This window comes from Bubalus bubalis, chromosome 4 (genome assembly GCF_019923935.1).
Source record: "Bubalus bubalis isolate 160015118507 breed Murrah chromosome 4, NDDB_SH_1, whole genome shotgun sequence".
NCBI lineage: Eukaryota > Metazoa > Chordata > Mammalia > Artiodactyla > Bovidae > Bubalus > Bubalus bubalis.
Window position 1 is genome coordinate 14,800,379 of NC_059160.1, and position 17,398 is coordinate 14,817,776.

General features: G+C 48.7%; 1 protein-coding gene across 1 annotated transcript; it reads left to right on the top strand.

Moving 5' to 3' along the window:
- The first annotated feature begins 13,992 nt into the window (after positions 1-13,992).
- Positions 13,993-16,899, top strand: KCNA5 (potassium voltage-gated channel subfamily A member 5). The gene has a single exon (XM_006053544.4). The coding sequence runs from the start codon at positions 14,291-14,293 to the stop codon at positions 16,085-16,087; it is 1,797 nt and encodes a 598-aa protein (XP_006053606.4). The 5' UTR covers positions 13,993-14,290; the 3' UTR covers positions 16,088-16,899.
- Positions 16,900-17,398: the final 499 nt, after the last annotated feature.

Here is a 17,398-nt window from a genome sequence, read left to right on the forward strand (position 1 = left end):
TGCAGCAACATGGATACAACTAGAGATTATCTTACTAAGTGAAGTAAATCAGAAAGAGAAAGAGAAATACTGTATGATATGACTTACATGTGGAATCTAAGCTATGACACAAATGAACATATCTATGAAAGAGAGACAGACTCACAGACATAGAGGACAGACTAAGGCAGATGGGGGACAGGGAAATGGATGAAGTGGGAATTCGGGATTAGCAGATGCAAGCTATTATGTATAGAATGGATGAGCAACAGGGTCCTACTCTAGAGCACAGGGAATTATATTCAGTATCTTGTGATAAACCACAATGGAAAAATACTTTTTTAAAAAAGTGTGCATATATACATATAACTGCACCCTGCTGTACATAGAAATTAACACTGCACTATATTAATAAGTCAACTATACTTCAGTAAAAATAAATAAACCCAGATTTCTCTGATTCCAAAGCCTGTGGTTTTCCCACACTGCCTGACCGCCCAGCCACCACATTTCTCTATTTCACGAGAAATTCCTGCATCCCTTAGTTGGCTCTAATTATAGTCTTTCTAAAAAGGAATGTGCTGGGCCTTCTTCCTGGCATGAACTGCACCTCGCTGGGAATGCCAGGCGTCTTTAACATTTCATTTATTAATAAACACTTACATAATCCTGCTTCTGTGTGCCAGACTCTGGGTTTGGGCAGTGTACACACATTAACTCAATTTCTATAACAATAAATGGTCATGAAAATAAGTGCTAGTGAAGCAACATTATTATTGCTATCTTCTTACAGGTGATGAAACAAAGGCACAGAGAAGTTAACTGACTGGCCCAAGGTCACACAGCCGGGAAGTTTTGCAAAACCAGGATTCACATCAATTGCCATGCAGTGTGACCCCCCTTTCCTTTTAGAGATTCAGACTTCTCATCCTAACCTCCAACCTGACTACCTCCTATAAGTGCTGAGATAGGGGAGGTCAAGCACTCGGAACGCCCCCAAAGAAAGGTCCAGGAAAAGCCCAAATCTTTAAAAAATATGTATCTTAAGATAAATGTCATATGATACCTTTTATATGTAGAATCTAATAAAAAATGATACAAAAAAAGCTTATTTACAAAACAAATTGACTCAGATCTCAAAATCAAACTCGTGATTACCCAAGGGGAAACGTGGAAGGAAGTGATAAATTAGGAGATTGGGACTGACACATATACACACTACTATGTATAAAAAAAGGTAACGGATAAGGACCTACTGTATAGCACAGGAAACCCTACTCAATATTCTGTAATAACATATATGGGAAAAGAAGCTAAAAAAGAATGGATATATACGTGTGGACAACTGATTCACTTTGTTGTACACCTGAAAATAACACAACATCACAAGTTAACTATACTCCAGTAAAAATTACAAATGTAACACTTCCCTGGAGATTAGCCCATTTGTCACAACTACTGAGCCCTCGTGCTCTGAGACCGTGCCTGCAACAAGAGAAGCCACCGCAGCGAGAAGGCAAGGGCCACAGCTAGAGAAAGCCTGCGTGCAGCCGCGAAGACCCAGCATAGCCAAACAGAAATAATAAACAAATAAATAATGTTAAAAGTACATATACACGTATCGTAAGTGAAAACGGGCTTGGCACAGCTATAACTCCTGGCAACTCTCGGTTCTGGTTAAAAACAAACAAACAAAAAAAAACCAGGCCATTTAAAATTTTTAGTGTTTGGGAAATGCTTATGGCCTCTAAGAAGGCTCCTTCTTTCTTTTTTTCTTTTTTTTTCCTAAACATTTATCTATTTGGCTGCACCAAGTCCTATTTGCAGCACGCAGAAATTTCGATCTTTGTTTAGGCATGTGGGAACTAGTTGCCTGACCAGGGATCGAACCCAGGCCCCCTGCATTGGAAGCGTGGACTCTTAACTACCAGACAACCAGGGAAGTCCCCAAGCCTCCTTCTTTTGAGACTGAAAACCAAATCTCTAGTCTTGGTGGTATTAACCCTCATCGCAATAGCTTCCTCTCCCCCACACACCCTGTGATCTCAGACAAGGACCCTTGCAGGGGATGGAGGAGCCGCCTGGCAGTGTCCGCTTTGAGCACACAGTCAGCTGACCTCAGCTGGGAAGACACAGCAACCAGCGGAAAATCTCTGCCTCTTGGAGTCACTTGGTTTTGGCAAGATGCTGGATGTCCCACCTTTCAGAGATTCTTGTGTGCTAACAGGCAGTGTCCTCGGAACTCCTCAGTCATTTACATCTTTGTCACTGGCTTTTCCCCATCAGGTCTATCAGGGACCTGGCATGACCAAGGGCAGAATGGGAGACGGGTTGAAAAAATTAGAAAGAGAAACCCAGTAAAAACTCCCTCTGCTCTACACTGGATCAGAGGAGATGCCCTAATAATGCACAACAATAACCAGTAGCTGCAGGGCCTCACCACTCACTTCTCAACCAACCTTGGGCAATTTGCTTAACTGCATGAGCTCTCAGCTTCCATGTCTGTGCTCAGACACTCAGTCGTGTCCAACTCCTTGCTTCCCCACCAGACTTCTCTGTCCATGGGATTCTCCTGGCAAGAATACTGGAACGGATTGCCATGTACTTCTCCAGAGGACCTTCCTGAGCTAGGTATCAAACCTGCATCTGCTTCTCCTGCATTGGCAGGTGGATTCTTTACCACTAGTGCCATCTATATATTAGGATCAATAATAGCAGCTACCTCTTAGGGTTGTTATTGAGGATTAAACGCCGTAGTGTACGTAAAAGGCATAGTTCAAGCCACATAACAAGAACTCAAGAAATGTGAACTATGGATATGTAATAGACACCAGCTTAATGCAATTTGCTATTTTTAAAATTCACTTTATTGAAGTATAACTTTTTTTATTACTTAGCATGTCTTGGTAAAATACAATAGGGCATCTTGTAAAGTGATTTCAAGGTGAGTGCCCGAGTAGTGAAGTACAGATGATTCACAATGTCATGTTATTTCTGCTGTACAGCAAACTAATTCAGTTACACACACACACACACACACACACACACACACACATTCTTTTTCATATTCTCTTCCATTATGGTTTATCACAGGATATTGAATATATTTCCCTGAGCTATACATGGGTGCAAAGTCAGTTCAGTCATGTCTGACTCTTTGTAACGCTATGTACTGTAGCCCACCAGGCTCCTCTGTCCATGGGATTTCCCAGGCAAGAATACTGGAGTAGGTTGCCATTTCATTCTCCAGCAGAGCTTCCAGACCCAGGGATCGAACCCACATCTCTTAGCTCTCTTGCAGTGGCAGGTGGGCTCTTTACCACTAGTTCCACCCGGAAAGCCTGTGCTCTACAGCAGGGCTTTGTTGTTTATCCATTCTATGTATCATAGAACAGTTGCTATTTTATGTGAGCCCCACTACACCTATGAACCCCAAGTTGTATTTCCCATTTTACAGATTTAAAAAAGGTGTAGGATAACTCACTTTCCCAGGCCATGTAGCTAATGGTCAGATACGCAGAGTGCGACTCAAGTCTTGGTTTTCTGCTTTCCAGTGTCACACTTATTATATTGCCTGGAGACACTGTTAGCAGTAACCTGCCTCCATCAAAACACATGCATACACACTGCATCTTGTTCCTGAGCTCCAGGAGAGCAGTCTTTGCAACCTGGTCATTGGTTTTCAGTATTACCCAGTGTAGTAGAATAACCCTAGGGAGCTGAGGTGAGCCATGCAGTTCAAGAGGTGAAACACCATGGGGAGTTTGCCAGCCATTTCTCTCTTGGCAGAGATAAAGGCTTGAAGCTGAGTTGAAGAGTCCGATGGGTGGTGGCTGAGTGCCATTAGAAAGTGTGAAAGTCCTTATTATGACCCTCAATATCATATTCCTACCCAGCGGCATCAGCTTGCTAAAAATAAGATAGCTATTTCCCAAGATTAATTTAAAAACAAAAGGAAGAGGCTGGGAGGGTGGGGGTTTCGTCATTGGTCTGGGGAAGGGGAACTAGAAGACGACAGACATTAAAATAGAAGCTGATGAACACTGTGTAATTTCCAACAGTTGATAATGGCGCATCTCAAGGTTGGTGGTTCTACAGAGATAATTGCCATTTCCCAGATTACTGTCTTTACCAGAGAAAGAAATGATTGCTGTGTGTGCGACATCATGCTGCCTCTAGCTTCTTGAAACGTGGCAGTGATTAATGAGAGACTAGGCTTGAGATTTGCAAATCTTTCGCCTAGAGTTGGGGACTTTCAGGAATAGAGAGACAGCTCCGAAGAAGAAAACATGATAAACTGTACTCCACAGACAGGGAGACTGAGATGCTTATGGAATGACTCAGTCTTCAGAGCAAGTCTGGATCTGAAAAATGATGACTTAACCCTATTGACCTCTTGAGGTGTTTTTTTTTTTTCCCCCCGTGCTGCAGAGAGTCAAGCCCAAATACTCATTGTAAGGACTGGTGCTGAAGCTGATGCTCCAATATTTGGCCATCTGATGCAAAGAGCCAACTCATTGGAAAAGATCCTGATGCTGGGAAAGATTGAGGGCAGGAGGAGAAATGGGCAACAGAGGATGAGATGGTTAGATAGCATCACCAAATCAACGGACATGAATTTGAGCAAACTCCAGGAGATAGTGGAGGACAGAGGAGCCTGGAATGCTGCATTCCATGGGGGTCACAAAGAGTCAAACACTAACAATACTAATAGTTATTGAGTGCTTATGATTCTTCAGGCATTTAATATGAAGGTAGGGCTTTCCTGGTAGCTCAGTGGTAGAGAATCTGCCTGCCAATGCAGGAGACGCAGATTTGATCCCTGGGTGGAGAAAATCCTCTGGAGAAGGCAATGGTAACCCACTCCATTATTCTTGCCTGGAAAATCCCATAGACAGAGGAGCCTGGCAAGCTATAGTCCATTGGGTCGCAAAGAGTCAGATACAACTGAGCGACTAAGCAACAACAAGATTCTATTAGTGTCTTTATTGGACAGATGGAGAAACTGAGCCTTAGAGAGGTTGAGTGTCATGCTGAATAGGAGGTGTTGCCAGTCCTCGGACCAGACCTAGCTCAGTCGGGATCCGAGCTCATATCCTGGAGAATGTAGCGCCCAGCCCCTGAATTCCTCATGCCCCACAGTATCCAGTAAAAGGACCAGACTCCTAGGGAGGCTCATTCTCCAGGACAGTGGTTCTCAAGCTTTGGTTACATCAGAATCACCTGGAGAGCTTGTTAAAATACAGATTCTTGGGCTTGATCTACCAGTATTCTGATCCAGTAGGTCTGGGAGGGGCTTGGACATTATATTTCTAATTAGCCTCCAGATCTTCTGGTCTCTGCTCGTCCATGGACCACACTTTGAGTAGCAAGCCCCTGGAAGCCACCCCACCTCAGCCCCTACCTCCAGGTCTGCTGCTGCTGCTGCTAAGTCGCTTCAGTCGTGTCTGACTCTGTGCGACCCCATGGACTGCAGCCTACCAGGCTTTTCCATCCATGGGATTCTCCAGGCAAGAACACTGGAGTGGGTTGCCATTTCCTTCTCCAATGCATGAAAGTGGAAAGTGAAAGTGAAGTCACTCAGTCGTGTCTGACTCTTAGCGACCCCATGGACTGCAGCCTACCAGGCTCCTCCATCCATGGGATTTTCCGGGCAACAGTACTGGAGTGGGGTGCCATTGCCTTCTCCCACCTCCAGGTCTAGTCACATTGAAACTGTGGCTGAGCCCTAATCCTGTTCACTGACCAAAGCATCTTTTAATCAAATTAGAATAAAGAGGATTTATTTTGAGAGACATTGAGAAAAATGGGGACTGTCTGGCCTGCATGAATCGTGTAGTGACCACATGTTTTCTTCCCAGACTTAGAAGGGATAGCTCTTATATAAGAGTAAAATTGTTTTACATTTGTTCAGCACTTTAAAAATAAAATGCTCTTTTCATATACCTGGATACATAACCTAAACTCATAAATATATCTTCACACCATGTGGGCCATAATCTAGCTCAAAAAGCCATGAAATATAAAATACTCAAAAGAATGCCTTCCTTGATCTGGAGGCCTAGGCAGAGAAATCAGAGTTGCAGTCATTACTGAGAAAGGGAAAAATCCAATTCAAATGGCTCTAACCCTAAAAATCTATGAAGCTCCCAGTTCATGATTTCAAAGTTAGAAGGCTTTCATGTTATGTCAGTGAATACCACAATGAGATGGGTTGAGGAAGGAAAGATGGACATTAGAAAAAGAGAAACTGAGATAAAGAGTCCCAGTGCATCCCTGGCTTCCCTTGAGGTTCAGCTGGTAAAGAATCCGCCTCCAATGCGGGAGACCTGGGTTCGATCCCTGGGTTGGGAAGATCCCCTGGAGAAGGGAAAGGCTACCCACTCCAGTATTCTGGCCTGGAGAATTCCATAGACTGTATAGTCCATGGATCGCAAAGAGTTGGACACTACTGAGCAACTTTTACTAATGCATCCCTAACCCTCTAGCCAGAGGGAGCAGACACCCTCACTCACCAGGGCTAGTCCTCCTTTGAACCTCGAAACCCTGTCCATCTGGGTCACTTTCCTTTCTCTCTTTGGCCTCTGAAAAGCCCAGGACCCATTAATGAATTTATTCCTGGATTATATTAGAGCAGGAGGGAGGGAGGAAGAGAAAAAGCCACTCTCCAGATGAGAACCTTGATTTGTGACTGTCTCTCCTTTTAATCCCTCTGAACAGGAAACCACTGTAACAGACTCTGTGGTTTCTCTCAGGATCAAGGTCAATTTCAGTGTAATCTCTCCTTTCCTCTAACCCTCAGCCTGGCCTCCTGCTTTCATCTCTTAAAGCAGCAAAGACATCCTCCCCCACTCCGAACACCCCACAAACACAAACTTACTTGTTTTGCACACGTGTTTTGCCTGACTCTGCCTTGGCCGCTCTATCAAACAGGAAAGAAAGGCCATTTCCAGAATTTCCTCCCCAAGGTGTCGGATTGAGTGGCAAGTGAGAAAGGAGTGGGTGGGGTGGGGGGAGGGGGAGAACAGCTGCTCCTCTCATTAAGATGTTTTTCACCCCAGATCTGCGAGCTGGACGCATCTGGGAGAGAGGATTAGGTGAGAGAGGGCTTTACTGATTAATACTCTATTATTCATTATTGCATGCTTACATATCCTGAGGTCTATTATTTAATAGCAAGGGCCACAGGATCATATATTAATACTTTGTAACATTCAGTAGTAAGACTCAGTCTATCCAAGACTTACTAATGGCCTTTTCCTCCTAACTTTTTAAGAAGTTACTTTGGTTTATTTCAACCATGTTTCCTTCTGTTTGACTCTCCCTGGTCCAGTCTAAGAAGTCCCGAGCCCTCTCCCCAGACTCTGGACGCCTTGGTGTTTCCTTAGAAAGATGCTGACTAATGAGTCTTGGGCAGGGGTTTCCCTGGTGGCTCAGTGGTAAAGAATCTGCCTGCCAACGCAGGAAACATGAGTTCGATCCCTGGTCCGGGAAGATTCCACATGCCGCAGAGCAACTAAGTCGGTGTGCCACATCCGTTGAGCCTCTGCTCTAGAGCCTGGGGGCCTTAACTAATGAAGCCCTTGTCCCCTAGAGCCTATACTCCCAACAAGAGAAGCCACAGCTAGGAGAAGTCCGCCTCCATGAAGGGTAGCCCCTGCTGGCCACAACTAGAGAAAAGCCCGTGCAGCAATGAAGACCCAGCACAGCCAAAAATAATAAATTAAATTAAAAAAGAAATCGGAGATCTCTCCACAGTGCCCAGGGATGTGCTGGAGAAGCCCTGCCAGAGTGCCTAGGGTTGCTTTAGAGATGGGGTCCCCATAGCAGAGCTCTCTTCCCCTTGGCAGGAAGGGGCAGAGTCTGAGCTGAGCTCTGGCCGATGGGGAGCACTCTGGCTGGCTTGTAGGGTGTATCTGTCCAGTCCTTTCACTGGAAACTCTCATCACATTTCTGATAGGGTTTTCATGCCTATAAACTCATCCAAGGTTGTTGTTGTTTTGGTTGCTAAGTCTCTTCAGTCATGTCCAGCTCTTTGCGACCCCATGGACTGTAGCCCACCAGGCTTCTCTGTCCATGGGATTCTCCAGCCACGAATACTGGAGTGGGTTGCCATGCCCTTCTCCAGGGGCTCTTCTTAACCCAGGGATCAAACCTGTGTCTCCTGTAGCTCCTGCATTGCAGGCAGATTCTTTACCACTGAGCCACTGGGGAAGCCCTCCTCCAAGGTAGAGGGGCAAAAATCTATATTTGATAGGAAAGACTCCTGACTTAATTAGGACAGAATTTTATTTTTGCCCCCTCCTGCCCCTTTAAATTTTGTCTAATGGGGGAATCTTTTTCCCTTGACCTGGATAGAAATCCAGGAGATTTCCATGTTGTTTTGGTCCATTTTCTTATATAATAAACAGAGCTGCACTACCTTTAGGTCTCAAACATGCTCCTAATTTAGGAATGAAAGCACCCAGTCCAAAATGTTAAATTGCTTCTAGCCACAAACTTGTTTTAACCCACAAAGTGGAGGCCGTTTGTGTAGTAAAAGATAATGCAGAAATCAAGAACCTGAATGAAGGGCCAAAGCAGATTTAATTCAGGACTTCCCATATTTGACCATCCACTGTCTGCTTAGATTCCATCTCCACAACCACTTGGAGTGTCTGGCTTATCTCAGAAATCCTCTTTCAATTCCTAGCCCACAGTTTCCCCTTCCTCACTACTCCAGAGTTGAATTCCTTTCTGTCGGTTTGATTACATTCAACACTTACCAGTTGATATTCACAATACGGCCAAGGGACCACATTTGCTGTTGGAAGGCAAATCAGAGATGAGTTTGGTCCTTGATTCCAAGCTATCTCTATCTCTATTATCCGAAAGTGAAAGTGTTAGTCACTCAGTCGTGTCCTACTCTTTGCAACTCCATGGACCATATAGCCTGCCAGGCTCCTCTGTCCATGGAATTCTCCAGACAAGAATACTGGAGTGGGTTGCCATTCCTCTCTCTAGGGGATCGTCCCCACCCAGGGATCGAACCCAGGTCTCCTGCATTGCAGGCAGACTCTTTACCGTCTGAGCCACCAGGGAAGCCTATCTATCTATTAATATCTTCCTACCTATGATCTCTATCTATAGAAAGATAAATAGTGTGGTACATATATTTATATATGGGATAGATAGATACATACATATAAAAATAAATACAGACACACACATAGAGATATGTATTCTAATCAGAGTAGAGGGGGAGAAGAAGCTAAAAGAAGTAATGGAGAAATAAAATGGAAGCCCCTTGGCACATATGCTTTACAGACACACACACAAAGTGCCTGGGTGTTCAGGAAAGGAGTATTCGTGTGTAATACGGCTGGGGGATCGTGACCTCGCCAGCTCTTCATGATCTGCCTTCCTCTTCTCCAGCCCAGTCTCACAGACATCCCCCCAGCCCTGTGTCAGCTACGTTCACTTTCTTTCAGTTCTTCGTCTTCTATTTTAAAAAAGAAAATAATTTTATTTATTTTGACTGTCCTGGGTCTTCACTAGTTGAGGTGCATGGGCTCCTCATTGCGGTGGCTTCTCTTGTTGTGGAGCACGGGCTCTAGAATGCTCAGGCTTCAGCAGTTGTAGCTCCCAGGCTCCAGAGCACAGGGCCAATAGTTTTGTGCTGCATGGGCTTGGTTGCTCCATGGCATGTGGGATCTTCCCAGATCAGGGATCGAAACTAAGTCTCCTGTATTGGCAGGCAGATTCTGTACCACTGAGCCACCAGAGAAGCCCTCTTTCAGTTCTTCTAACCAACCCTGACCCTTCCACCCCAGGACCTTGGAACATACGTTTCCCTCCACCTGGAACAGTATCCCTTACTCATCATCACCTCAGAAAGCTTCCCTGGGTCCTAGGGCAGGCGTCAGACTCCCCACTATTCTCACAGCCCCCTACAGCCTGGCCGTACTCCTCACATTTGTGTTAAACAACCAACGTAAAATTAGATGCTCAGAGACTCTGGCCTTGCTCAGAGGAAAGATGTCTGTCCTGGTCATCAATATACTCCCAGACCCTGGAACAACATCTTGTACATAGTAGGTACTCATTGAATATTTTTGAAGGGATTAATAAACATGGCATTTAAGATTCCTTCTCCTTTCTATCTTCTCCCTTTTCTCTCTCTTCCAGCCCAGTTCTGCACAGTTTAAGAGTCCTGCTGTGGTCTGCTGGGAGCTGTCCTGTGCATTGAGAGACGATCCCTCCTTTGTTTACTTCTGGAGGTCTCATTCTGGGAGATAATAACGTAGGTGTTGCAAGTCATTCATTCAAAGCTACCCCTTGGGGTTTGTCTGAGAGGAGATGCTGCTCAAACTGTGACTTGAGGACAGGAGCAGCAGTACCACAGGGGCGCTTGTTTGAGTCTAAGCCTGCCTGTGGGGCGGGGGCTCAATCTTGCATTATTTACTTATTTAGTTTGTTTTTCTTTGAGGCATGCAGAATCTTAGTTCCCTGACCAAGGACTGAAACTGCGTCCCCTGCAGTGATGTGTGCATATGTGTTAGTCACTAAGTCATATTTGACTCTGCGACCCAGTAGACAGACTGCACCATGTCAGGCTTCCCTGTCCTTCACCATCTCCCAGAGTTTGCTCAAACTCCTGTCTATTGAGTCAGTGAAGCTGTCTAACCATCTCATCCTCTGTTGTCCCCTTCTCCTCCTGCCCTCAATCTTTCCCGGGATCAGGTCTTTTCCAATGAGTCAGCTCCTCACATCAGATGGCCAAAGTCCTGGAGCTTCAGCTTCAGCATCAGCTGAAGGTTGATTGGGAGGCAATGAAAGAAAGACAAGAGAACTTGCAGAACTTGGAAGGGGACATCTTCAGACCAAGATGCTCTTCTGACACCCGGGAAAGGAAAGGGGAGGAGGAAAGGTTGGATGGGGGAGTCTCAGATGGGATTTGTTTTTTTATTTATTACTTATTATTGATTTTATTTATTTGTTTAGCTGCACCAAGTCTTAGTTGTGACACGCAGGATCTTTAGTTGTAGCTTGTGGGCTCTAGCCCGAGACCCCCTGCATTGGGAGTGCAGAGTGTTAGCCACTGGACCACCGGGGAAGTCTCTCAGGTGGCAATGTTTTTCTTACAAAGTCTTGGCAGACTCAGCAGGGGAGCTCTAGAACAAAGAGCAAAGACTCTCAGGTTTGCAGAGTTCTGCACTGAGCAGAAACCGAACCAGCCAGGTCCCTGTAACCCTGCAGTGCTCTGTCATTGCCAGGGGGCTCCTCGGGAGGTTGGAAACCAGGCAGAGTCAGGAGGTGACAGCAGCTGGGGGCTGTCAGCCAACTGCGTCCTTTGAAGCTAAAAAGCAAGTTCTTTCTCTAAGGACAATCCTGCTGTATTCCCCATGGCAGACACTGTGACATCTGAAGGTAATTTTACAAGAAACCTATGAAGGCTAGGAAATGTCTGGAAAGCAGATTTAAGAAAGTGCCACATTAAAGGCCTGACTTACGTGCCCTTCTAGGACCATTTATGTGGTGCTCTTATTCTTCAGGACACAGTCTCCCTGAGGCCCCTGGAAGACAAGGTCCAGGGAACCCTTCCCCTTAGGGAGCTTGGGGACAGCCCGTGTGAACCAACATGGCATCTCTCTATTTATAAGATGTGTGGGTCAGTGAACAAGAGAGGACCCAAAGGTCTCTGAGCCAGTCTCCTACCAGTTCTGCAGTTAGTTCCAGGCTTCCCAGGGCAGACCTGATCTCAACTGGCAACATCAGAGTCAGAGAAGAAAAAACAAACAAACCCAAACAGACGGAGCAGAAACAGCACAGATCTGGGGAGGGGCGTGCAAGGTCCTGATGATAACCAATGATGCCTTTACACGCTCATTTTCACTTTCATGCCCCTTTCTCACTTGTGCACATCTTCAAGGACAGCCCACCACACATGCAGAGTTGCACACAATGAAAACGTTTGTCTATGTCAAATGGATATTCACCCTCGAGTTCACTTAACAAAACCACGTGGACACACACTCCTCTGACCCTGACACAAGCTTGTGAGTTTACACTCTGCTATTCCAACCCACACTCATGCACCCAGCATCAAGCTTTCAAAAAATCCTTTGTGTGCAATTCTTACACGAACAAGAGACTATAACATTACATACAAAAGCCCCAACAACCTACAGAAACAGAAATAGACAATCAAACAGACATTCAAAAACACAGAGATTTTAGGGTAAATTAAAAATATCTGGAGGCTGTGCCTGGAATGGCTTGAAAACATGCCTTGAAGGCTATTTCTCTCTTGGCTACAGATACTAACACCCAGGGCTGGGGCGGAGCAGAATGCCTGATTCCCTAACCCAGAAGCACTTAGGGGGTCATCTTAGCCATCTTCCAGCCTCCTGCAGAAGGGACTAAAGCCATTAAGTCAGATGGTGAGGGGGAGAGAGCACCCATATCCTTGTATTCTGGAAAGGGGTCGCACATTTCTATAGAGGAGTGGAGTGGGGGAATAGGGGCCTAAACTCTGCTTGCTGCTGCTAAGTCACTTCAGTCTTGTCCAACTCTGTGCGACCCACATACATCGGGCAGATGTGCAGCCCACTACGCTCATCTGTCCCTGGGATTCTCCAGGCAAGAATACTAGAGTGGGTTGCCATTTCCTTCTCCAATGCATGAAAGTGAAAAGTGAAAGTGAAGTCTCTCAGTCGTGCCCAACTCTTAGAGACCCCATGGACTGCAGCCTACCAGGCTCCTCTGTCCATGGGATTTTCCAGGCAAGACTGGGTTTAAATCCCAGCTTCGCCACTTTCTACTGTGTGACCTCAGGCAAGTTAATCAACTTCTCTGTCTCATTTTCCTCACCTATAAAAGTGGGGATAATAATATTACTAAGAAAATGGGTTGCTGAGAGACTAGACCAGCCAATATTTGTGAAGTGCTGATAATGGGCCTGCTACAGCAGAAGAGCAAAGTGAGTATTGGTTTTTATTCTACTCCTGAGAATTCTCCACCCGGGGGCTCCAAGGCTCCCTCCCCTGGAGCACCCCACCCCATCTCCCTACACAAGCCTCCTTGCAACCTCCAGCTCCTAGCTTCCACCAGCAGGAACCGCTCTCTCCTGGGTCTTTCTCCCTCCTCCCCTTCCCTGTTCCTGGTTCCTACAAATGAGATTGGTGGAGAGAGCGGTGGTTGTGTGTGTAGGAATAGGAAGCCCGGCAGCCAATCTCCAGTCTCAGCTGCCTGCCTGGGGAGCTGCCAGGCTCCGCGTGCTTGGCTGACCACCCCTGTCTGTCCTGGGAATCAGGGCTTTCCCAAGGGCGAGGGCAGGGAGGTGCTGTATGGTGAATTCTCCGTCAGTTACCTTCTGGTGCAAATATAAGTAGGGAGATGGGAAGAGACAGGCTTCTCCACTCATCTGAAGATACATATATATCTAGAATACTGGAGTGGGTAGCCGTTCCCTTCTCCAGGGGATCTTCCTGACCCAGGGATCGAACAGGGGTCTCCCACATTGCAGGCAGATTCTTTACCTTCTGAGTCACTGGGGAAGCCTACATATATATATATATATATATATATATATATATATATTTTTTTTTTTTCTCTCAAGGCCCATAGCTCCGCCTCTCATCCTCCTGTTTGTAATTTTTCCCAAAGAAGAGAGAACCGTTATTTCTTCAAAGGACCGCCTTCTCTCGAACCCCGGCTCATCCTGAAGTCGCATCTCTCCAACACAGGAGAATTCATTTCCCGAGAGCCCACCCGGCAATCACCGGGTTCCCAGGTGAACTGAAATCCAGAACTATTCTCATCTGGCCGCCCTGGGAGTTGGTTGCAGCGCTCTCGGTACAACCTGTTCCTCCATCCTCTCCCCTCCCCTCCCAGGCTGCGCCCAGCTCAGTTCCTCCCGCCCTCGCCCGGGGGCCCCAGCTGCGCTCGCCCTCGGGGAGACACTCGCGGCCTCAGTGCCCCGAGGGGAGGCGGGAGGAGAAGGGGAGGGCTGGGGGAGGGCTGGGGGCGGGTGGGTAGAGGCGGGGAGCCACACGGGGTGGAGGCCGGGCCTGCGGCTGGAGGTTGCCTCGGCTGGAAGGCGGCTTTTGGCTGCTTGGTAACGGGCTGCCAGAGCCGAGCAAGGCAGAGCGCAGGGCAGCGGCTTCTTGACGTCAGGACCTAGCGAGGGGACCGCGCCAGCCACAGCAGGGCCGGCCCACAGCGGGGCCGGCTGCCGGCGGGAGAGGAGTCCAGCGCCGGGCGCCCTGCGGGGTGAGGGGGGCGCGGGAACCGGTCCGCAGGGGCGCAGCATGCCCCCCGCCCCCGGGCCATGGAGATCGCCCTGGTGCCCCTGGAGAACGGCGGTGCCATGACCGTCAGGGGAGAAGAAGAGGCCCGGACCACGGCGGGTCAGCTCCGCTGTCCCGCGACGACCGCGCTCAGCGATGGACCCAAGCAGCCGGCGCCCAGGAGGCGCAGCGGCGGGGAGAGGGGCGCTGACACGGGAGGCCGGCCGGCGCCACCACCGCGCCAGGAGCTGCCCCAGGCTAGCCCGCGGCCTCCAGAGGAAGAGGAGGGAGAAGGCGACCCCGCCCTGGGCGTGGCGGGGGACCAGGTGCTGGGCCCGGGGTCCCTCCATCACCAGCGCGTCCTCATCAACATCTCGGGGCTGCGCTTCGAGACGCAGCTGGGCACCCTGGCGCAGTTCCCCAACACGCTCCTGGGGGACCCGGCCAAGCGCCTGCGCTACTTCGACCCGCTGAGGAACGAGTACTTCTTCGACCGCAATCGGCCCAGCTTCGACGGCATCCTCTACTACTACCAGTCGGGGGGCCGGCTTCGCAGGCCAGTCAACGTCTCCCTGGACGTGTTCGCAGACGAGATCCGCTTCTACCAGCTGGGGGAGGAGGCCATGGAGCGCTTCCGTGAGGACGAGGGCTTCATCAAGGAGGAGGAGAAGCCCCTGCCCCGCAACGAGTTCCAGCGCCAGGTGTGGCTGATTTTCGAGTACCCGGAGAGCTCGGGCTCTGCACGGGCCATTGCCATCGTCTCGGTCCTAGTCATCCTCATCTCCATCATCACCTTCTGCTTGGAGACGCTGCCCGAGTTCCGGGATGAACGCGAGCTGCTGCGCCATCCCCCGGTCCCCCACCAGCCCCCGGGACCCCACAGGGGGCCCAATGGCAGCGGGGCCGCAGCGCCCCCTTCTGGCCCCACGGTGGCGCCTCTCCTGCCCAGGACCCTCGCTGACCCCTTCTTCATCGTGGAGACCACGTGTGTCATCTGGTTCACCTTCGAGCTGCTGGTGCGCTTCTTCGCCTGCCCCAGCAAGGCCGAGTTCTCTCGGAACATCATGAACATCATCGACGTGGTGGCCATCTTCCCCTACTTCATCACCCTGGGCACCGAGCTGGTGGAGCAGCAGCAGCCGGGGGGCGGGGGTGGCCAGAACGGGCAGCAGGCCATGTCCCTGGCTATCCTCAGAGTGATCCGCCTGGTCCGCGTGTTCCGCATCTTCAAGCTGTCCCGCCACTCCAAGGGGCTACAGATCCTGGGCAAGACACTGCAGGCCTCCATGCGGGAGCTGGGCCTGCTCATCTTCTTCCTTTTCATCGGGGTCATCCTCTTCTCCAGCGCCGTCTACTTCGCAGAGGCTGACAACCAGGAGACCCATTTCTCCAGCATCCCAGATGCCTTCTGGTGGGCGGTGGTCACCATGACTACAGTGGGCTATGGGGACATGAGGCCCGTCACCGTGGGGGGCAAGATCGTGGGCTCCCTGTGTGCCATCGCCGGGGTCCTTACCATCGCCCTGCCCGTGCCGGTCATTGTCTCCAACTTCAACTACTTCTACCACCGGGAGACGGACCACGAGGAGCAGGCAGCCGTTAAGGAAGAACAGGGCAGTCAGAGCCAGGGGACTGGACCGGTGGGCGGGGGCCAGCGAAAGGCCAGCTGGAGCAAGGGGTCCCTCTGCAAGGTGGCAGGGTCCTTGGAAAATGCGGATGGCTCTCAAAGGGGCAGTTGCTCCCTGGAGAAGTGTAACTTCAAGGCCAAGAGCAATGTGGATTTGCGGAGATCGCTGTATGCCCTCTGCCTGGACACCAGCCGGGAGACGGATTTGTAAGGGGGTCCCAGGCGGACATCTGGCCACGGGCTGGGGACAGCAGAGGCCTTCTGACCCTGGGGATCTACTTGACACCACAGAGTATTTCAAGCCCACCCTTGTACCTGGGTCTGTCCCTCTTCTCTCACCGCTCCCCTCCTGCCTCCCCCTCCACCTTGATCCCCTCATTTTTCCTCTTCTTTCCATGACCCCAAGGGTCGCCTATTTTTAAAAACTACCACATTCCATGACGCAGGAGCTGTTGAAATGGTGAGCGCTGTGAGATGGACGTCTTTGTAGCCAGTTTCCTACACCCAGCAGAGGGACAACCCAAACAAAAATGACTTTAAATAGCCCAGATCTCCAGGGATTTTGTAAAACCCCTCCTCACATCCCTGTGTTCTAGATTTGCTTTACAGATGATTATATTTGTGTATAAGGGGAAATATTATTTTTATGGCTGGAGAGTGGATTTTTGTACCGCAGTTCAGATGAAGATATTTTGGATATATTTTCAAGACATATGTTGTATTTATGGAAGAGATGGGTTTTGTGATGTTCTCCTGCGATACTTACATTACAGCTGGAGACCCTGGTCCGGCCGTTCTAGTTCCTGTGTCAGTAAGCCTCTCTCTTTTCTGAGATGTAGTGTTGGTGCTTCGTGTCTACGGCAGGCAATGCTCTGGAAGAAAGGCAAGTCTAACTTTTTTCTGTGCGCCTTAAACAATTCTTGTAACTTTCTTCAAAAAGCATTCTAATGATGTAGGAGAAAGACTTCTGATAATTCATCCTTTTGAGTTTTTATCCCAGGAAATAAAATGTTACTCGATTAAGGCAAGTGTTAGTTTTTCTACAGCTGATGTATCTTTGGAAATTAAAAAATAGTCTGTCCCTCACTGTTTATGGTTCTGGAGTCAGAGCAGACTTGAATGGGGTGGAGGAGGGCTTGCAAAGTTCATGGTTTGATCACTGACATCTCTTTGCTGGGCCCCCTCTGTGCCTTGAAAACAAAGGGGTGGATTCTGTTTGTCTCAGGTGGTTAGAACACACACACTCCCAGATGGCATTAGACCCAGCTGTCAGCGTGGTGTGTGGATGGAGTTAAAAGGCAAACGATGACCAGACCCTTCCCTCCTCCCTCCTGCCCGCAGCCCCGCTGCTGTCTCCTGGGGCTGGGTTTCCCAGCCTTTGTCTGCAGGTTTTAAGCCCTACTTAACATGATTCTCAACTCTGAGAAACAAGCCTGGTTCTCTGGGACAGGAGACCTCTCCGAAAAAGTGTAGCCCTGATGGGAAAATCACAGAGGGAGGAGGCAGCACCTTATTATTATAT